Below are 23443 nucleotides of genomic sequence, written 5' to 3' on the forward strand. Positions count from 1 at the left end.
CAGCCTATTTCCAATGCATAATAAATTTCAGGAGTTTTTTTCTAGCCCAGAGAGAGAAAAGAATAGAGATGTTTTCTGTAGAGAGTCAAAAGGTATTTGTGTGAGTACAAAGCTTCCCAGTGGGTGAGGAAGGACAGTCAATGGCTATTGCAGAGATCTGTAGCTTCCAAGCTGGAGAATTGTGGTGGGAAGCCCAGGGAAACAAGGCTGTGCATGGAAATAACAGAGTCTTTAGTACAACATTCAGCAGGATTTGAATGCTGTCCCGTGGTTCTGAGATTATAAATCAGTGATCACGTAATCTTCTGAATTTGCAGCCTGTGGTATTCTTTACCACAGAAAGGGAGGAAGGTTCTTGGTGCTCTGTGTCATTTTGCTGGACTAAGCAGACAGATTGGTGATGGCACAGCAGGGAATCCTGACACTAAATCAGGCCTCTAGGTCCTTGGAGTAGCTCCTGAGTAAACACTGGGGATGGATCACAAATGGGGATTCGCCAGCTGTTAAAGCAATGGTGACCAAGCTCAGAGAAGGGAAGATGACTCCAGCAGTATTGTGTTTGCTCTGATTACCATTATTTCCAAAGTACTTTTCTTTGGAGATGTGTGGGGAATAGAGAAGGTATAAAACTCTCAGAAAGCTGTGTGAAAGCAAATCTCAGGATGGAGAAATGCAAGAATGCTGAAGATGCAAGGAAAAGAAACAATAGGGCTGTGAGCTGTGTAGAGATAGAAAAGTGATAGGCTTTAGAAAATATGTTAAACAAAATAGTAGAAATATGTAAGCTTAATAATGAAGCTTTATCCATTGTTTTAAACTATTGTTTAAACTAACTTTCATTGCTGTTATAGAACTGACTGTGCAAATAACAGACAAATAGAAAACATTATTTGATCTTATTTTTGATTGTGTGTGCTTATATGTACAAACTTGAGTTGCTGTTAGTCCTGGCTTTAGGTCTCCAAGAAAGTTTTTGCTCTGATCCCTTTGTGCTGCAAATTTGAGACACCTGATTTTGTATTTTCTGACCTGGCATTTGTCTGGAGGAAGAAGTCAGAAGCCACTTTACTGGTCTCAGAGCAGTATAGGTGTAGGTTTGGAGAAGCTCCACATAAGATACAAATTCATAGATGAGTTTCAGCTAAAAAGAACTACAGAAGTTTATGTTGTCTTCTTCTGGTGCTACAAAGTTGTTTTAGGTGAAAAATGGTGGAATGTTAAAGCTGATGAATCTCTGATCTGAAGAGTAGGGATGGGGAAGACCTGGTATTATTCAGTAACCGTTCCTGATAAAGCAGTGATATTTCTAAAATACTTCAATTTCTACTCTCCAATCCAGACTAACTTTGATGTCCACTCCTTCCTAAAGTTATTATTTGCAGCCTGCCACAGTCTTTCCAAGAAGAAAAAAATACTTTTGTGGTCAAGGCACAAGGCTGGTACTCAAGAGATTTGATTTTTGTTTCCTGACTCTGCATTAGGCTTTGTGACTGGGCTCAGCAGCCTACTGCTGAGCAGGAAACATGAGGTTCTCTTGCTTCCTCATCTACACTTCAAATTTGTTTAGTGAGAACCTGTCTCTTCCTTTTATATTTAGTTGAATTTTTCTTTTATTTGTGTATTTCTCTTTCATTTGGAGATAAAGTGTATTAACAAAACAAGTTTTTTTGCAGAAAAAAATAATACTTGAGAGGCATTTTAAAGCAGGAATTATTTTGTTATAATCAGCCCTCAGTAGTGGTAATTCTCTGCTTGCCAAGCAGACAGCACTAGTTTCCTACAAATATTAGGAAAAATAATTTTCTGGACTTTCTTGGCTTTACCATAGGTTCTGCAGTTTAAAATATCATTCGCCTAGAAGAGCTGCCCCTCTCACTGTGAAAGTGATTCTGCAAGCTGCAGAGAGTTTTTGTATGGCTGAAATTCTATTTTCCCAATGCCAGGTTTTCTCCCTGAGGTGCTCATTTATTTTTTTCCCACTCACTCATTTTTGATGTTATTTTGTGCTAAGAAACTACTGAGTTTTACGACTAGATTGTACAGTAAAGCCCAGCTGCAGCTTTATGGGAGCAGAGGTTTAAGGGAAGGTTTGCATGGGAGTCATTTCTTGAAGTAAATTCAGTGGCTGGATGTGAAAAGGCCTTCTTTTGTTCTAGAGAAAAGTCTGACTTAAGGCATATGTGCTCAAGTTGAATTATCTTAAAATTATGTATGGGAGTCCAGCTGTTTAATGCTGGAGGTTAAAATTGCCAGATAGTTTAATACACAAATCTTTCAGCTTGAACTGTATTTGAACATGTACTTGATGCATATACAGTAGAGTTCTGTACTGTGTGTAGTGCTGAACAGACAATATGTTATACTGATGGTTTCAAAGGAGTTTATGCATCTATTGGCTAGAACTTTATAAAAAAGATCCATCGTTTTAAAAGAAGGAAGAGAACAGTTTCTCAAGACCTGTCTGCAAATCAGATATTTGTTTTATCTGGCTGGGTTGCAATGGGTAACTTGTACCTCTGAGAAGCACATTAATAAACCTTTGGCACAGAAAACCTTGAGAGAAGCAAAGATAAAATTTGCTTACCTGAAAAGTTTGGTGGTTTTTTTTGTTTTGTTTTGCTTTTTTTCTTCCTAGTTCCCTCTGATAAGCTCATAAATGAACAGAAATAGTGAAATTGTCTCAGAACTGGAGTAGTATTTTGTATCCACCAGTAATGGTACAGATCAATTAATACAAGGTGTGTTGTTTGCAATGTTTTCTTTGAAGTACTAAATAAAGGAGAGCAACTAGGATATTAAAATTCCTCAGAAGAAAGAGTACATGCTGTGCTTTTAAAACAAAAACTGCCTTTAGTTATATGGAATCAGTACTCTTGGGAAATCATTCCATACTTCTCAAGATACTTTACCATGAAATGCAGTAGGTGAAACCCTTGTGGGCAAGTAGCGATACGGCCAGTCAGGTCTCAGCAAATGGTATTCTAATGTTGTGTCCAAAAAATACAACATAAGTGTTGTGTTGACAGGAACACAGAGATGTACAGAATGAGAACCACAATGAAATACGTGCACATTTATAACCTGAGACATAATCTGGTAGACTGTAATAGAGCACATGCTTTTGAGAGTTATTGAAGGAAAACACTATTAGTTTAAATTTCCAGCCCTCTTTGAAGTTAGTACTGTTAGGCCAGCGCTGGGGATTCGTATAAATTACATTTTCAAATTTGATATAGAATATTGGCTTTCATGGCGAGATCTGATCCCTTCATTGCCTTCAGTGTGGATTGTCAACACCTGTGAGTGTGGGCTGGTGCTGACACTGCTGCTGTCAACAGCCCCACTCCACTGCCTCCTGCAGTTCTCTGCCTTCAGCCTGGCACGTCAGAAACGCTTCATTGGCTGTGCATTGGGAAACTTAATCTGGTTAAATGGATATGTCCTCACTCAGAACAAGCAGTAGCTGAAGGTGAGAGTAGCTAAGCTGCTGCTAGTAGAGATGGAGGAAAAGTGAAGCAAAGCCTGCCTGTTCAAACAGGACAGGTTTCTTTCATGGGAGCACTAGAGAAAAACTGCTTAGGAAAATGGTGCCCTGTCCATTTCTTTATGTATTCAAATGAGACAAGATTCCTTTTAGAAAATATGTTGTGATGCACAATTTTCTCATATCAGTGTTTGGGTGAGAGGATGAAATCTAGGGGACTGTAATATACAGGGAATGATGCAAACTGCTAACCTTTTATGGCTTTGTAGTCTGAATCCTTTAAAATAAATCCACTGTCCATCTTGACAATGGTCTTTGTGGCAGAATATCCTTTTTGAAGGACAGTTTCAACAAATTTGCAAGAAATAAAATGTAAAAATTGATGCATAAGCAGTGTTTCTACAAATTCCTTATTATGAACCTCTAAAATGCTTATAATATTTGACAGTTGCATGTATAAAAGCAGAAGGAAAAGACCAAACCACACTAAGGTAGTGTAAATAACTATTAAAATATATTCAGGTATGCTCTAATCTAGTGTCCTTGGTAGTCCTATAGTTGGCTCCTGTATAGATGGTTCACCAAATGCAGTCTGTTCTGTAAGGAGCTCTCAGGCTTTTTTTGGTGTTCTTAAAATCACTCTGTCAACACAGTAACCATAGATTATTGTGGAGTATGTGCCATGAAAACTGAACCAGGAATTTAATCAATTTCAATTGCCTATGTGGAGCAGAATAGGCTCTGCAGCACTTAGTGGTGTGCTCTGAGTATGCAGACTCTTGAAACTCCTGCTTCACACAGTGGAGCAGGAAATTCCTGGATTCCTTGGAGGTGTTCCCATGAAGTCTCTCTACCTGTTCCACGCTCCACATTCTTTGTGCACATTGAAGCATTTTTAGTCAGATAGTATCACTGGTTATTGGTTTTGCCCCATCTCTTTTTCCATCTCTTTGTTCATCCCTTGTTGAGTGAAGCAAGAAAATACAGCAATTATAAAGGGATTATAATACTGGAATTCTGGGAAATGCATGCCTGAATTAATAATTTTTATTTCTGTGGGACAGTGAGTCTTTAAAGATTGGGTAATCTGCAGCATAAGAACCTTTTGATTTTTTTGCCCCAGCATTTGACCAGATTCTGTCAAATCTGAAGATTCCGTTGGGCCTCTGAGCAATGTTTCCTTCCAAAATGCAAACTGCAAGCTTAATGTTTTCTAAACCGCAGATTTGCCCTCTTTTCATGCGTGTTTCTGTAGGACTTGAGGCAGTGTTTACCTCTGGGTTTGCTCTTGGTGGCTGTTGCAGGTAAACGCGTGCAGTGGCTGCGGGGCAAGGACGGCGAGGTCTGGGTCTGGGTGATGGGAGAGGCCCCGGGGGACAAACCCTACGAGCAGATCTCGGAGGAGCTCATAGCAGAGCGGGCCAGGCAGCAGGCACAGAAGGAGGCAGAGGAGCTATGGTGAGGATTTGAGCATCTTGAGTTCAGGGTGCACTTGGCATAATGGGCGACATGACCCTGTGGAAAGGTGGCAGGTAATGGTGGGTAAAACTGGTAAGTATGGTTTGTGAACGTTTGCTTTCACTTGTTTGGTCAGGTTTTCACTGTGTTAAAAATGTCGTTTTCTTTATATCGAGTATTGAAAGCCAAAACCACCTCGTTTGCAAAAAAAGTGGTGCCAGCTTTTTATTTCTTTTGGGAATTTAGCTAAGCCATTGACTGGCCTGTAAATAAAGAAAAATGAAGCAGTCTGGTTTTGAGGTGATTAAATTAGATATGTTTGTTATATCACAGTTCTGAGCCCACAATGGGGTTTGGTACATAAAATCCTTTTTGAAGATGGTTCTATTTTCTTGTTTTAATCCTTATTCCAGCAGTTCAAAAACTCATCATACAAAGTGTCATGCAGATGTTTCTAACAGGGCCTTTTCCAAGTTTGGGAGAAATTCAGACACGTTTAGATGCATGATATTGTTAGGATTTGAGCCACCTGCCTCACATACTTCCCTTTGTAGTGCAGCACTGGGAAGTGACTGTTTCAATATCAGGTTATTCAATGTTATCCTTTTCCATATGAGATTATTCTTTCTTCTAGTGCTTGCATATTTAAGCAGGGATTGATACCTTTAACCTGTGCTCTGGATTCCTTTTACATTGTCAGTACTAATAAACAATCTAGGATAAGAATTTGGGAGACATCTGTACTGGTATTTGAAAGGCAATAAGTTCCCAACCATGCTGTGCTAGATTAATAGAAAAATATAAGGTATGACTTAAAGACATCCAAGAAGTACTTGTCTAACTTATAAGTGCTATTTTAATTAGTAACTTATCAAAAAATTGTGAATTGTCTGCTTTCTGGGTGGTTTCTTCAAATGTGACTTGTGGTAGGTCTGATGTTAAATACATTTTAATTCTTTGCTTGCATCTTTCCGTAAAGTCTTGCACTAATTATTTATTGCATCCAGTGAGTAAGTATTGATCTTTGATTTAAGAAAATCTGTGCATAAAATTTTTATTTTCACATCCTTTTCTGAAGGAGACAAAAGGAAGCTGAAATAACAAAGAAATTTCGTGATGCTATGGCTCAAGAAAAGGCCAGAATAGTGGCAGAAAAATGGAAAATAGAAATGGAGGATCGGAAAGCAGCCAAACTGGAGGAAGAAAAAATTCAGGAGGAACTGAAGGTTTGCATTAGAGCAATTAAGTTTTTTTAAATACTGTTTTCATATAGATTCACAGTTCTTGTCACCTTCAGTGCATGCTTATTAATAAGCTTTAAAATCCAGAGTTGTAATTTTCATTCTGGAATATACAGATAGCTACGTGGTGTGCAGCAGAACAGCTGGGTGAGAGATGAGAAAAAATTACAGGTCTCATTCAGAAGTGCCAGAACAATCAAACTGATTATTGAGCCCACACATTAACAGAATTGTTCAGTCAGCTGTGCTGGGTGAATCATCCTGGGGAAAAAAATGTACAATTGGGAAAGATCTCATTTCAAGTAAGTTTGCTTGAATGTACTGTGTATTTTGGATGTATTTGTTCACATAATGAACTTCAAAACTGTGTCACTACTTCCTTCAAAATAATAAGGGGCAGATCCTTCCCCTACTCAACATATGGGAAAAGTCCAGTTGGCTTTGCTGGGAGAAATTAATTTGCCTGATTTTTGTAGACTTCACAATGAACTTTCTATGAACTCAGTTACAGTATTTTAATGTTTGTTGGAAATAATATTTTTTCCCCCATTTTCTAGTTGAAAATAGCAATTTCAAAACTGAATAGGAAACACCTCTGTCCACCCTTTTCATATTACTTGATAAAGATAAGAACTTGTTTAAAAGTGAGAAAGTAAAATATAATGGGTTCGGTGTGCAGAGAAGTCACAACAGTCCTCTGAGGCTGGGATGTGCATGCTGGGACTGCACACAGTTGGTGAGGCTGAGTTTCCATGGAGAAAGGCTGTGGAAAAATCTGACTCCAAGGATCCAGCAACTTCCATCCACACTCCTCTCCCCTGCTGACAGCTCACTGTATCTCTTCTTCCTTTCCTGGTACAGTGTTTTAAGGTGTGGAAAACAGGGACAGACTTTTCCCATTGTCCCTCCTTTGTGACAGGAGGAATGCTGAAAACTCAGTGTTAGGTTTATGTGGTTTGATTGCAAACAGCAAATTTCTATCACTCTGCAGACTGTGGGTCTGGGATCTGAGGTGGTTGTGGAGCACAAAGCCAGGGTGGTTCCTGCAGAGGATTCTGCACAGAGTTGCTGATTTACCTTTGCACAATTAATTTGAATTCACAGGAGAGAATGGGGCCTTTGAAATCTGATGTCAATGAGTAATGAAAGTATACCTTTCAAGTGCTTTATTAACCTATGAATAATGAGCAGAGCAACTAATTAAACACTCTTTCCCTTGCTCTCTGGAAAAGTAAAACCCTCTTGAACAAAGGCTGGCAGGGTGTTCACTTATATCTCTGTGGCAGATTTAGAGGACACTTGATAGGGAAAATGTCCACAAGTTCACTGTTACCATTCTGTTTCAAAGACACGTTTTCAAAAAACAGAGTGAGCAACTTCTGAGACTTTCAGTCACCAGTATTCATATATTTCTATTAAGGAAAACTAGTTGTTCAGTTGTTGATACAATTGGAAGGAATGGCACCAAATTCTGCTCATTTTCATATTGATGGAAAGGTAATGTCACAGTGATCTGCATTTCCGCTGTTTCCCTGGACATGAGCAGGTGTCCTCCTGTCCAGCTGTGTGCCTGGTAGGAGCAAGGAACACTGCTGGAAGTGGGATGAGATTATGGTTCAGTTTCTGCTTTGAATTTCAAATACTTAACTTTGGCCAGGATTTCTTTATCTCTCTTCCCAAAGTTGCCAACGTATTTATTCTGTTGAGGAAGTAGAAACCATTTCTTTCCTAACTCTTAAATCAAGCATTTGAAGATAGAATTTGCAAAACCTTAAATAAGTGGGCCAAAATTTTCAAAACAAGACCCAGCAGAAAGGAATTCTTTGGCTTAAAGAATTAGTTTAGAAACAAGATATGATGCAGTGATTGTTTTTTTAAATGCCCTTTATCAAATGTTCTCCCAGCATTTCCTGTATTAATCCAACAACACAGTCTGATTCCACTTGCAGCACTGGCTCTTCAATTAGGTCTATAATTTGAGATCTGTCAGGAGAGACTTGGACTGACATAGGGTTCTCAGCAGCAGAGATCCAAATGCTGGATTGATTCCTGGCACTTTGAAGCCACTCCTTTGCTACTCAGAAAAACAGCTTATCTGTTACTTGCTCTTGAAAGATCAGAACTTGTACATTGTGCATGGTATCTAGACAGGAAAAGAAAGCTGTGTTTCTGGCATCCGCATCCAACTACAAGCAGGGAATGCAATTAAGGTATAGGGGAAAAGATGAATTAATGAATCTGCTGATGTATGACAGAAGTAATCAATAGAATGAAGAAAAGGGTGTGGAATTTGATGGAGATCGTAGGCAAGCTTGCTTCAACAGATTTAAAATACTTAATGCACTGGTAATCATCCTTCTGTGATGATGACCAGACTTTGTTTAAAGAGGTCTCCAGATTGGGGTATGGAAAGTTCAGTTTCTGCTAATGCTTCATCCTGTTGAAGCAGTTTGACTTGGGAAATTGAAACTGTCTCCTTTCTGCTGGCATGTTTAATTTCTAACCATGTGTGTCTTAAACACTCCTTTTTTAAGATGCTTTTATTCCTCTTGACCTATCACAGGACATTAAGGCTGTCTGCACTAGATAAATGAAATCTTACATATCAAAGTGAATGATGATCCCTATTTCCTTTTCCAACACCATTTGAAAAAGTGTTGCTTTCCTTGGTGTTTCTTAAGCAGAATTGCCTTTAATTTATGATGCTAGAACATAAACGTTGACTACTCTATTTTTGCAGTTTAAGGACAGCTATTCTTTTACGCACATATTGCAAAGGACAAATAAGAGACACAATTACTATCATTAATCTTTTTGCTAATTCGCAAAGGCTATGAGATCATAGGCATAATTTTCTACGGTTATCAGGAGCTGTCATTAAGAGTCTGAGCAATGTGCAGGGCTAAGTCAAATTAAAGACATGAGTGTCATCCAGCCAGGGGCAGGAATCCTTCAGCTACATCTGGAAATAAAAGAGATCTCTCAGTTCAATCTTCATGTGGTCTACATAAAGCAAGAGAATATTAATAGTAAAGTACTGTCCTTATGACAACATCAGATGCCTGCCAAATTTAATAATATAAGCACAGTTGACAGCAGAGCTGGATTGCTTCTTTAAAATTCCCTGGGAGATGAAATGTATCTCATCAAAGAAGATAGGTTGAGAATCAACCTTCAGAGAACAGAACAATTAATGCTTCTGTTCAGGAAATATCTAATTAACCTTATGCTCAGTAGAATGAATACTCTTTCTATTGAGCTTGGATGAGCTTTCAAGACATGTCTGAAAGCTTTACTGTGCCCCCAAGTGCTGTGGACCTGATTCCTCAGAAAATTGCACCAGATGTAGAGTTTAGGAATACAGTGAACTGTCACCATTGCCATTTGGAGTACTGTGGGCTTCTTATGATAGAGCAGTGAGCATTCTGTCTTGATCTGAAAAAAGCTCTTGTCTCCAAGTAAACATCAAGCACTTGAGTGGGACTGCTATCTCCAAGTGCAAATAAGCTGTAAATTCAGTTCTGTGCTTTGCTGTGCCAAGAAAACATTGAACTCTTTCCCAAAGACAGCATATTTAGAATCTAGGAATATGACAACAGCTTCTTGCTGGTGTTCAGCACCCAACTCATTCTGGAAGTGCCTTAGTTGGGTAATTTCAATGGCAATTACAATAGTTCAGTAATACTCCATTTTGTTTCCTTTTGGGTGTCCACAGTTCAGTAAAACTTTTTCCCCCATGCTCTTGTCTCTTGGAAAATATTGTAAATCAGTCAGCTGTTAGTTTTGGTTGGGAACTGTGTCTTCAGGTTTTCTCTATCCTACTTGTAACTGATACTGATTTTAAAGAAAAATCTCTTCCTAAGTGATATCAATAATCATTGCACTTCTGAAGCCACTGTCTTCACTCTGGATTGCTGGTAAAAACTAGCAAAGCTCAGGTGTTTTCCAAGAGTAAGTGAGAAAATCTGAGCCACTAATGAGGGTAGCTTACCTGTTAGGAGTTCCAGCTGAGAAGAGTCTCTAAGGTCCAGAGACAAACTTTAAGTAGATGTCACTGGCTCTATGGCAAATTACTCGAGCAAAGCCTTTTCCAGCATGTGCAGTAAATGTCAGATCTCTCCCAGCAGGGAAGGATCCTCGGTTTTGTTTTCCAGCTCATGGAACACAGGGTCTTTGTGAATCAGAGTAAGTTGGTACCTCCTTGTATGAGATGTGTGAATAGCATGTCCTGGGACACATTCATGGCAGAAATCTCTTAGCTTCTGCATAAAGCATGAGTGCATTTCATACAATGGTCTCTGTGCAAATACATGCACAGTGAAGTGATGCAAACCCCGAGTTCCTTTTGAGATGCTGGTAGTAAAGAAGAAAATGATGCCTCCGCAAACACTTTCTTTTCTGATGCAAGGGAGAGAATTGTCTCAGAAAAAGACTGGGAAGGAGTTGGAGGTATTTCTGCTGTTACTCAGAGCTCTGTTGGCAGCTGTCAGGTGTGTCTGGAGAGAAGCTGATCTCTGAACTCAGCAGGCTGTCAGCCTTGCTGAGAGCAGCCTGTCCTGCAGCAGGGGCCCTGGGGTTATCAGATTTCCTTCCTCAGAGCAGGGAATCCCTAAGGGCTCTCAGCTGTGTTTTAGGTGGCCTGAACATCTCCCTGGCCCAGGTGGTTGCTGAGTGGGCTCAGGGGATTTGCTGCAGCTGTAGTGCAGCTGGCTGGCTGCAGCTTTCAGGACTGCCAAAGACGGTTCCAGCCTGGAGCTCTGAGAGAATCCCGGGCAGTATTTGCTTCAGAGAGGGCTGTTGTAACAAGTACACCTTGTGGCTTTTGCCCTGAGCAGGATGGTGGTCATTCAGCTGCCCTGCGTCCCATAAGATTCCCCAGAAAGACCCCAAGAGCTGTGGCAGCCAGAAGCCCAGTTTTCCTCTGTAAAAAACCCCACTGCTCTATTTGGCCTTCTTCTCAGTGTACTTCTAAAATCTTTTCTGCAGCAAAAACTAAATTATGATCTTTATGAACCTCCTTTCATCTGCCTTGGACTGAAACATTAGAACTTAACTATGGCTGCCCATATGGCTATTTAGAGCTGCCCATAGTAAAGCTGTGAAACACAGTGAGACACACATAGACAGAAACAAGTTTGTGGTAAATTCTCGACTGCTGGAGGATAGATAAGATCATGCAGCATGTTCAAATTCTCCAGTGGAGTAAAGGATGGAGAGGATTACTGCTGCCTGTTGAATTGCCAGTGTGATTTGTTTCGGCAACTTCGTATTTCTCAACGATTTGCAACTCTGCACTGAATTGTCACCTTCCTAATTATTTTGGCAGAGCTGAAAGGGTCAGACACAGAGTACAACACAGATGGTGTTTGTAGGTATGACAGCTCTTCACTCCCAGCTCTGATGTGCAGGATTGGATTCCTGATTAGAAGCAGACAAACTGCTTGCTGTATTCTTCCAGTGGAGTGAATGAGAACAGTTCGGTTGTTCATTTTAAATGCAAACACATATTGAGTCGTATTTGACAAAAGGATGGCTGTTCTTTCCTGTGTCATACCAGCAAGGATTGTTTCTTCTCACACACACCTTGAAGGAGTTGGGCAATATACCTTCATATCTATGCACTAATGTAACAAATATAAGTTAAATCTCCTCTTTCTGTAAAAAGGAAAATGATGTGAAAAATTTTTGGTGAATTCACAATCAAGTGCCTGTGTTAAGTTTCTGTTATTGTCTCTTCTTTAGCTTAAATATCCTTCTCAGTTACAAACATAGAATTTTCTTAGCTGGCATTGTTGCCTTCCATTAAGAACTCAAACTCTATCTGAATTCTAGTTTTTGGGGTGTGTGTGTATGTGTGTGTGGACTTCTTGTTCGTTCTTCTTGGACTCTTTCGTCTTTTTACTAGAAATGTTTCAACAACAGATATATTAAAAAGCAAGCCCAAACTTACAACAAAACTCGGGTGTGATTCAGGGAAACTGCAGTGAGATTGATTTTTTTCCCCACCTCTCCTCTATTTTAAGTTTACCTTGTGGTTTAAGATGTTGAATAGAAAATATTCTGATAACCCAGGATTGCCTCTGTGTCTGTCCATCTTCCTGAAGGATAGACTGGATGTATTGAATTTTTTTTAGGTAGTGAAGCTAAGTGAATAAATATTCTCCTCATAAGAATAAAGCACAGTTGATCTCTTTTTTTCAAGAAGAGAATAGAGCCATTTACTTGCAGCTAAAATGTGCAATCCCTAATTCTACAGAGATTTAAAAAAAAATACTTTTTTTCCTGAGGAAACTGCTTGGCTTTGAGATTAACATTGTCTAAAAGCATTGATTTTTTAAAAATAATGAACTGTCCATTCAGCTCATGTTTTTAGGAGCCAGGAAATAATAATGAAAGGATGATGTTAGAAATAATGCAGGATAGTAGCATTAGAATTGACTGAAGAACAACACTAGGCTTTTCTTTCTCAGAAATAATAAGAGCAGTCTAATGTATTGTTCATAGAATCATTTAACACTAAGGATTGGACCCTTAACCTTCACCCTAGAAATTTCATAGGATTAACCTTTTGCAGCAATCTACTTTGGGTTTCCCTTACTTATAGTTTAGGTCAGGTAACTAGGTTTAGTCATTCGAGGTGATTTTGCTCAGGGATTTATAATAAAATTCTTACCTATAAGTTTGTTACCCATAAGGGTGTAGTGTTGGTTCCATTATAAAATTAAATAAAAATTGTTTTTATTTGTAATTCAAGTGATTTCAGTAATATGAATAGCAATTAATGAAGTTCAGTTTTGAGATTTTTGTGGGCTCCAATTAAACTATATTATCTAAATCTGCTTCTTCACCACCTAGAGGATTTGGGGAAATTAATTGGAAAACAGATACAGATTCCAAGTTCTGCATTAATTGAGCTCCTATGTTATTAGTGCTATGAGGGAGGCCAGCTGCAGAAGCAATCTTTCTCAGATTTCCATTTCTTTTAAGGCTTTCTTGGAAGGGAACTTTTTGGCATGTTACTCTTGGCTACATTTTGCAGAGTGACTGTTGTGTGCTGAAGGATCTGCCTTTTCCTCCAGAATGCAGTGATCTTAATTTTTGGATAATATTATTCCCTGTGTTGGTTATGGCGACACGCTGGGACAGTTACTAAACCAAGAACAGCAATCAATCAGTTCCTGAATTCTGAGATTCTGTGGATATGAGTGCCGTGCTCAAAGGCAGCAGTACCTTCAGTGGGGGTTCACGTGGGCTTAAACCAAGCTTTGCTTAAGGGCTGGAGGATAGCACAGGCTTTGGTGCCACATGGTCTTTCTGTATAGTTTTCAGATCTTAGATGCTTGCATGTTCCTCATTCCTGTGATACCCGTGGTCTCAAAATGTACCCTCCTCAGGAATTTCTAAGAGGTGGAAAAATTCAGTGATGCCTGTTGTGAGAGGTGAGAAGCCCAAAGTGAGAAGAGACAGTGATTTGTCCAAGGTAACACAGCTTCTCTGTGATAGGAAGCAACTGAAGCAGTGTCTCAACTTTTGGCACATTCTTCCTCTTTAGTCACTTCTGGCTTACTTCATTTTCTCTAGAAAAGAGAAGAAGAGGAAAGACAGAAAGGCGAGGAACTAATCAGGCAGCAGGAAGAAATCCGGGCAAAGGAGCTGTACCTGAGCCTCAAGCAAGCTCAGCAGCACAGCCAGCACAGCGACGATGACCAGGAGTGGGAAGAACAGTGTGAGTAATACTACCTTCACAACATCAATGTGTTTCTGAAAGCAGATAAAAGGACACTTGCAGAATGGAGAAGGTATGGCTAAAATAATCTCTTCTACCTAGAGCAATATGAAGTGTTGCATTATTTTGGTGGAAATTGCCAGCTTAAAATTGCAAAAGAAGTTTCGGATTTCTTTCTGAATCTATGTCAGTGCCTTATAGAAAATCTTTTGTGTACAATGACTGAGATCATTAAATTCTGTCTAATGTACTTAATTAACAGTTTTGGCTTAGTAGTAACAACTCAGGGCACAGTTATTTTGACAGCTTGTCCTCAACTATCTCTGAAGAGATAAAATCTGTCTTCATCAGTATTTTAATTGCTTCCATATGGTAGTGGGGTGAAGCTATGATGTCAATGCTGAAACTCACTTCATTCCAAAAGATTACAGTAAATCATACTTCAGTTGTTGCTCTAAAAATCCACCTGAGGATGATGATGATCTCACTCTGTGGAAGTACTGTTCCTTTTTTGATAGCCAGAAATTTTTTATGAATATCGTAATAGTAATTAATTTCAATTTTTTTGGTGGTTTTTAAAAGCCTATAAGGAACAGAACAACTATATTATTATATAGATGTATACACTAATATGTAGATAAGTAAAGGTCCACATTATGAATAAATTTCAAAGTACACAATAAGTTTATTTTATAGCTTTAGTCATCAATTCATTAATTCCCGAGGACTAATTAATGAAGTGCTATTACCTGGAATTGATCTGATAATGATTCATTCTCTACCAGATGAATTAAATCTGTATGATACAGTGGTGCTATTTTCCAAGCTCATAAGAGAGTGTGTTAATTTTGATCAATAAAACCTCTGTGTATTACACTGTCAATAAAGATAAAGTAATTATTTTCTGGAGAATTATCTAAATCCAGGTGTTCATGCGCATATGGAAAGAAAAGCTAACTTCGTGTATTTTCAGTATGTGAGAGCAAAATGAGTTGGGGAAAAAGTAGCCCTTTAGTTCTACAGAAAATCAGCATCTGCTGGCAGCCCAGCATAGAGAATGGTATTAGGTACTTTAGGATTTCTTTGATGCCATGTAAGGAAAGAAAATACATTTCAACCATGGTGTTAAATTAAAAAAAACACTCCAGGTTACCTTTACACTGAAATAAAACACTACAAACACTACTAAAACCAGGTATCATTTACTTACTATTGCATTAATGAGGTAACTGATGTTTTAAATTGTCGCCTCTGTTTTCTTGAGGAATGCTGTTTATACACGGATAGACATCAAAAACGCAATAGAGGAATTATGGGAGAAGGGAGGGAGAAAAAGGCATGAGCTATGAAAGGTTTTGACCATGAGTTCTGTAATGGCATTTTTGGTCTGTTAAAGCCCTTTTGACTGCATCCCGTGCTGGCAGGAATAGTGTGCCACCAGTACTTTTTCGTGTGGAAGCTTTGGGGTATGCTGTGTGCTCTGGAGGAGTTCTGTCCCCTGCAGTCCGTGTGCCTCAGTACCTGCAGGCTGTCCCCTCAGCCTGAGGGTGCCAAGAGCAGCTCAGGTGACTCGGAGCTGCTGTCCCTGCTCACCAGCAGCAGTGCTGCCAAGGCAGAGCAGCTCAGCGCCTGTTCTCTCGCTGCTGGATTTGCAGCCTGCTGTAAATTCTGTGCTTCCAGAGTTCTGCTGTTAGCAGTAATTGATTTAGCATTAAACTAACTGCAGACTAATGACTGCAGTGTTCCGTATCCTTGTTTATCCTCTTATGCTTATCTCGGTGTCTCAATTTATCCCTGTTGGTTTGAGGGCTCAGAATTGTGCTCCATTAGCAAATGGGTGTGACAACTGGAGACAGGAAGATGCAGTGTTTGGTGTCTTATCTGAGACCAGGTGCTGGCTGGTTTAGACTATGCTATCAAACTTTGCACTGAGTTTCCTCCGGCGTTTTAACACCTTGCATTTCCTTAACCTTACTGCAGGAGCCAAAATGTGCAGCAGATAGTCAGTAACAAATATTTGGAAGTGGGAACATCTAAAATTGCTATGAAATTAATTACTACCTCAGGTTCACCAGAGTTTTCATTTTTTATTTCAGTTCCAGATATATTTTTTCTTTTTATGGTAACCCTTCTATTTTGTCTGCAAGTATTCCTGTGGGGCACTGAGAGGAAATTTAGTGAAGTTAGGCAAAGCTGTCCACGAGTCAGCTTTTCTAAGTAATAAACGAATGCATGAATGCGTAAGAGAATTACAAACAGATGTAATATTTACATTTTTTGCCACTACAAACCTGCACTGGAGACCATGTTGCCTATTGGGAACAAGGCCAGGCTCCTTTGGGTCTTACCTCCTTGAAGTGAGCCCTGCCCAGTTGCACAGAGCTGGGGTTCAGTAGTGCTGGAGCAGGCACTGGGGAGAGAAATGTAGCGATGCTATTGATGACACTACTAATTTGTTTAGTAGATGGAATGCAGAATGTGATGGGGATTCATCTCTCCTCATCACATTATCCCTCAGCTGTTTATTGCCAAGGCAATAAGCAAAGTGGTGCTAATATTAGTTTTTGTTGTTCGGTTCAGTTTGCTCCTGCTGTTTGCCAAAGAACAATAATGGCCCATAGAACTACTGTGTTAATTGAAATACATTATTTTAGGGCTTTTTAGTATACTGATTAACAAATGTAGAATAACTTGGGAAATTGGTGCTAAAAGGGGAAAATGATGCTGTAAGAGTAATTACACACTTTGATTTCATATAGAAGATATATATTGGGTTTTTTTAGAGGGCAGTTGTAAGCTAGTAAGTTGAGCAGGGATATTGGTTAGCAAGTGAAAAGATGAATAGTGGAAGACTTATTCAGAGAGTCTACTGTTCAAAACTCTTATTTTTGAAACTGAGAAGTGAAACTAAACTTGAATAGCAGAAAGTACATATTCTCATTAGTTTTGGACATTTCTGTGTGCTATCCCAATTTTAGGTTTCTCGCTTATTTAAGTGTGACCTCTCTTTGTGAAAGCAAAAAAAAAAAAAAAGGATCTGTGAAACATGATAGGAAAAGCTGTAGTCTCAATATTCATCTGATTGAATATTATAAAAGGCATTCTGTTAATACACTTACAAAGCCCTGCAAACTGAATCAGGCAGGGAAGTGCTCAGATACCATCTGACCAGCTCTATTCATCTCCAGAAAATAAAAAAAAATCCAGTAAAAATGTAGGCAGAGATGAGTGAGTTGATCTATTCTTTTGCCTTACCTGAGCACCTACTTTTGGTCTCTCTTGGAAGAAAGATACCAGGCTGACTCATTATAATAGCTTTTTTTATATTGTTATATTTTTATGTTCTTCTATGGATGTGTCTATGAATTTATTTTTTGCCTGATTTTTAAAGGAATTCAGTGGCTATTTATGTTCCCCGAAAATTCAAGTGGGTTTACTGGCAGGAGCATTGATAAAATGCTGAATTTTAAAGTGAGTGCTCCCCAGTTTAGCTATGCATTAAGTAAGCAAGTGCTCAACCTTACATGTATGTGCCCTCTGAACTCCAATAGCTCTCACAGTGCATTGTTGAATAGGAATGGGATTATTCACATGCTTTCAGATAAGATTGCTGAACTGAAGACATATTGCAGAGTATTTGTGAGAAGTTATATTTTCCACTTAGGAAAGGGAAGAAACACTGTGTGATTTGTATGTGCACTCAGAATATCTGAAGATTGAGTTTTACCTATTCACTAGTCATTTTGAATAGCTCATAAACAAACTTCCAATAATTTTTAATGAGGGGAAAGCTAAAATAAAATGATTTTAAAATTACAATGCATATTCATAACATATGTTTGGGTTTTTTATCAGCTCTCACATATCTGACTGTAAATCAAAGCTCTTCAAAAGCACAAAATAGATTATAGAAAATTGAGAGGTCCCAGTCATTCACAAATTATTTTATCAAGTTCAGCTGCAGTGCAGTATGAATTAATCCTCATCTATATAAAAATATTTGGTATTAGAAGTTTGCCAGGACTGCTAATAGGGATTTCCCAATCCTAAGAAAATACAAAAGACAAAAGGCACCTTAGGTTAGCATAGAGGAAAAATAGATTCCCATAAACTGTTCATGGAAAGCAAGGCAAACCCAAGCCAGCCCGTCCAGGATCCAAAGAGCCCCTGCATACCCAGCTTTGTGGTTTGGTCTTGGTTGTTAAGAGCATGTTCATGTCACAGAGAGATGTCTGAGCTGGCTTTAAACTGATCATTTCTAGCTATGACAACTGGATAATAATGCAGCATGGATCTGTCTTGGATGTATTTAGCAATTTTCCAGGAGGGTTCCATTTTTGGCCTGTTGTGCTGAGGCTGCAATCACAGTGGTACTCACCGCTCTAGGAGCTGCTCAGGCATTTCTACACAAGCTCCAGTTCCATGAGGGCAGAAATATCTTCATTTTATGAGCACTTCAGGGTGTACCTGTTATTGGTATCACCAACACCAGAAGAGAAAACCGGTCTTGGAACTGGTCTTACAGGACCTGGCTGAACTGTAGAACTCCCGTGGGCTTCACAAATTCCTAATTTCCCCATCTTGTCAGTCCTTACATTATTCCAGGAAATAAAAGAAAGATGTAAGAGTATGTAAATTATTATTTGTAGTAATTCTTTATGCTTGACATATGGATCTGTTATGGTGATTCCAGGGGTTTTAGGGGTTTTTTCCAGATATCTAATCTCCACACTGAGAATATTGACTGGCTACACTTATTAGTGTTTTTCACAGGGGTCATGGCAGAAGTAAATTTACTATAAAAGGACAGCCAGCTAAGAAAAATAATCTGATTCTACTTAAGTCAGTACTAGAAGTCCTGACTACTTTTCCCTTCTGGTAACTGGAAAGGTTACAATGTGTCTTGAAAAACAAGTAATGTTGATTTTTGGCTTCTTCTGTCTTAAAATATTTGTGCTAGACTTGATCCAGAAATAAAGTTCTCCCTCCTAGTGAGATGGTTCAAAGCCATAGAGAGAAATATGAATAGTCATGAAATTCTTTTGTAAGAAGAAAAGCCTTCTACAAAAATACATCCAGATTTACCTTCAGACTTTGAGTGACTTTATCAAGATAGATAAAATTGTGGGAAGTGTCAGTATGGAGGGATGGTTCATGTGGTATATATCGTTCTGCCTGGAGTGTAGTGAAAAGCCTTTCTGTAGATTCTTGACTGTGATGGCTTTATCCCCAATACTATTTCCACTCACCAAACATGGTTATTGATGCCAGTGATTTTGATTATTTGCTCAAAAAGGCCCTTGACCAATCAGAGATTAAAAGAAACTTAGGATAACGTAGGAACACAGGTCCACAGTTGAAGCTGTATTAGACAACTTCTAAAGGCAGAAGAAGGAGAAGGTTGTTTTCTTGAGTAACTGCGAGGAAGGGGATAGGGAGAAAATCAGGAGGCCAGTAATGAGAAAAAATGGATTAAGAGATACAATGCATCCCTATGGTAAATAATACAATTCAGATCCCTCCATTGGGAAATTTCAATAAAAATTCTTCATAACAGAAGAGATGATTCTGTATATAAAAATCTCAATATGTATATGCAGCCTTCCCTATCCTTCCTTATGTGTACACAGACGCATCCACACACATATGGGCATGTACAGTACATTAATGTAAACACACAGACATATATATATATATATGCATAGGGAGGGTTGCATGTCATACTTTCAAAAAGATTTCCGAATATTGGTATTTAACAGTGGCAAACTATACTACCTCACCTCATACTTTTGTGATAAGAAGCACTGAAGTTTGATACTTTGGTAAAATGTAGTCTGGGTCACTGACTTCTGATGGTACAGATTTGTTGGCTAGCAAAAATACAGTGGGAATGTCTATTGAAATGTCTGCCTATTACTGAGGAAAGTGGGGCATGAAGATAGCATGCCTTTCTCATTGATAGGCAGCCTGTACATCAGTAGAAAAGAGTCCCAGCAAGCTCCAGGCAATCTGCCCTCAATCTGAATATTGTGGTGGTGACAAACAGTTGGGAGGTTCTAGGTGTCTTGCAGAGTTGCATCACATTCGTCTTCCTTGGAGTCTCTCCTTGTGCTGCAGGCACAAAGTTCATTTTCAAAGTGACCATTACTGAGTGACTTTATAAGGGATAAATCACAGAAATACTGGAGCCATTGAAGCAGTATATGTAAATGACATTATCTACCCTTAAAAATAACCATCTCTAAGATAAATGCTGAAGTCTGTTACTTGTGTTTCCTGTGCTGTGCATTTGTTTGTTACTGTGTTTAGCCAAAACTGCAGGGTATGTAGTTAAGTGTAACTGAATTCCTGCCAGTTGTATACATATGAGGCATCTATGACTCGTTTATTATGCTGTCTTGATGAGCTTTTAGTCCTGCATATCTTTCTGCTTATGGTAATATTATATAATTCTAAGCTTAAAGGTCTTTTCCCTTTCCCTCATTTGCCCACAAGCTGTTATTTAATTTCATTTGGCTTTGAGTGCTTTTATTTCTTGATTCCATTAAACCTTCTTAGAATTTGAAAGTTAAATCCAGTTATACTTCTTCTTCCTTTAAATTGGGAACGTAAACCAGAGAGATGCAAGCAGACTAATGAAATGCAGCTGTCTGGTATTATATCATGCATTCCTAGTCACAGGTACAGTCACAAGGGAGTAGGAAATGGAGTGTTCACTTTATGAACTGGGTATGATCTAAGCCAGGATAGTCATGGCAGGATTGATAATTGCTACTGGAGGCCATAGCAGCTTCTTTAATATTTGCTTCACTGCATGTTAAAGTGTTTCTTTGCACTGGAATAATTTGCCTGCCTGCAGTTATTTGTGACTCAAAAACATCCAAATGGAGCTTGAGGCACCAGAAAAGAGCCAAGAGATGACGAATATTTGCAGTAGAATTCTCTGTGCATTTAAGTTATACCATGTCAAAGACAAGATTGTTGGGACAGATAATTTTAAAATGAAGCAGCTTCAGTAAAAGATGCCTGAAACACAGTGGCCAGAGCAGCAGTCTCATTTCAAGTTACACAAATGGGTAACTCCCTGATCGGTGCCATTGTTAAGTGTGTATTAAATCTTCCAGTACAAATTCTGGTTCCCCATACACAATTTCAGAGACTGAAGTGTGAGGCAGCCCCATCCATAGCACCCACATGCCCTTTCCAATGGCTATTAATTTACCCATTGCCACTGAAACCATTTTTAGACTGCGAATTTCAAGTTGGAGATGACTGTGACTATAAGTAGCATGACAAAGACAGCATATGCCTTTCAGAAAGCAAACAGCACTGACAAAGTGCAACCTACATGTCAGTTTTTATAGTGCTAAATTTTGGGAGTTGACCCTTCAACTCTAGTTATGTTTATGGTGGCAAAGAACACTGTTAGACACAGACTTAATTTTAAGTAGTAATAAACATCTTTTCTTGAAACACAGAACTTGGTGCACTTCCAGGGGAAAAGATATTCCCCAGCAGAATTTCTCTTATTACATCCAAAAGAAGTGTCAGATTTAATCACAATATGTAGAGGCTCAGTTATTGCCAGTAGTAGTAGATTGTTGATAATTCGAGGCTTCTTCTAGAGGTGGGCTTGTGTTTGAAGCATCAGGGAATTCATCCAGTTATCCACCTTCAGTAATGTGTCACAGTTTGTACGTTCTCAGAAGCAGCTCCTGTAGGAATACAGGCACTGAGCTGCTCTGTGAGCAGAGGGTAAGTGGCTGTTTGTGTTTCTAAATCTCTCCTCCCGTTCATCCCGCCCAGTGCGCCGCTCCAAGGCTGCCGATGAGGAGAGGAGCCACAAAGCGCGCAGGGCGCGGGACGAGTACCGCCGGCAGTCCCTGCGCGCCATCCAGAAGGGAAGAGTGGCTGGCCTGAGCCACTTGTTCCAGGGGACAAACCTCAGCAGTGATCAGGAGATCAAACTGAACAACAGCAGTGCGAGTGCTTTGCTGTCTCCTGCAGCAGAGTCCAGGTTGGTTTGGGCTGGAGCGGTTTTGAAACAGTTTTCTCTTGGATTGCTCCCTCTCCAATCCCCACCATTTCAACAAGCTCTTCTTCAGGTTTTGGGAGCCCGCAGTCTTGCTATTTCCTGATGATCAGTAAAAAAAAAATGCTTAAAGGAAAAGAAAAACAGATTTAATGCAAACTAAATGCCATTTATCTTCAGGCAGATTACTTAGAATTCACACAGAGAAGACTCCTTGAAAAGACAGTATGATATCAGTATGTGAGGCTGTGATATAGGGGAGTCACATGGACAAATTCTTATGCAAGTCTTAAGCCTCAAGCCTAAAACTGCCTGCTGCTTAACAGCTTTTTTTTCTAATTTATTTTATATTTTTTTTTTTTTTAACAGAGAGCAGTCCTAAGTTTCAGAGGCTTTTCAGATTTTGTGGTTTTTTTCAGGCAAAACCAAGTGTTTATGGTATTTATCAATCTTTCATTTGACTGTTTAGGGAGCACAGTGAATTGCAGGAGAGGATAAGAATCCAAACTGGAGGATGCTTCCTACTAGCAAAAACAGACAGAAACTAGTAGAAAGAGTAAGGCAGGCTGTCAAGTAGAGAATGCAGAGGAAACATAAAAGTTTAAACAAAACATTTCCTCTACTGTGCTTGGTGGTTTCTGTTTGGAGACACAGTGTATTATAGCTGATTTTTTTGCCAGTAAAAAGGAATATACTCAAGAAAAAAGAATTGCCTGTCAATATTTATATTGGAATAAAAATGAGGTGGAAAAGGAAAGCTGACTGAAACATCCATTGTGGTAAATTGTTTTTTCAATTTCAGTTCCGTAAGAAAATGTTTAGGGTGCCATTGCAAATATAAAAATCACACCGCTGTGGTTTCCATAAAAACACAAAGTAATTTTAACAAATTTTAAAAAGTTGAAGTTGTTCAGTGAGTTATACTGAGCGGAAGTTACGCTGACCATTTTACAGCTGTATGTTTTGTAAATATGTAAAGAGCTGCATATTCATCTTGCCCCTTGTTTCCCCACACCGCTGATGCTCTGTGTCTCCGTGCAGTGCCATCTGGGAGCGCCCTTCCCGGCCCTTCTCCCGCGATGTCATCGTGCGCTGGTTCAAGGAGGAGCAGATCCCTCGGCGGGCTGGCTTTGAGAGGAACACCAACAGGATCGCTCAGTGGTTCCATGGTAATTCCAATTCCCCGATCCCCGTTTCGTGTACAGCGCGGAGCCGTGAGCGTCTGCTCGGCAAATGAACCTTGCCAGCTTCCACCCCAAAAGTAAAGCCTGCTGACACGGTCAGACACTGTTAAACCTGTTAAAACAAGACTTCTGCGTCTTCCCTTCCATTAGCATGTGATTTTCATCTTTTCTTTGTGCTAATTAAGTAGACTAATTTGGGACTCGTATCACCAAAGTTTTTTTCAGGAATATTTTGGCCAAAATATACTTGCTGCAAAATGGCAAGCCAAGCAAGAGTACTGAGACCAAGAGAAGGTGAGAAGTACCCTAAAATTAAAT

General features: G+C 39.3%; 1 protein-coding gene across 1 annotated transcript in view; it reads left to right on the forward strand.

Annotated features, from left to right (window-relative positions):
* The window catches only part of SH2D4B (SH2 domain containing 4B), a 58909-nt gene that overhangs the window by 8466 nt on the left and 27000 nt on the right, over positions 1-23443 (forward strand). The window contains exons 2-6 of the mRNA XM_062496301.1: positions 4789-4942; positions 6021-6168; positions 13765-13909; positions 21716-21926; positions 22983-23110. Coding sequence (XP_062352285.1) covers positions 4789-4942; positions 6021-6168; positions 13765-13909; positions 21716-21926; positions 22983-23110 — 786 coding nt within the window. The remainder of the gene's footprint in view (positions 1-4788; positions 4943-6020; positions 6169-13764; positions 13910-21715; positions 21927-22982; positions 23111-23443) is intronic.

Source organism: Cinclus cinclus, chromosome 7 (assembly GCF_963662255.1).
Source record: "Cinclus cinclus chromosome 7, bCinCin1.1, whole genome shotgun sequence".
Lineage (NCBI taxonomy): Eukaryota > Metazoa > Chordata > Aves > Passeriformes > Cinclidae > Cinclus > Cinclus cinclus.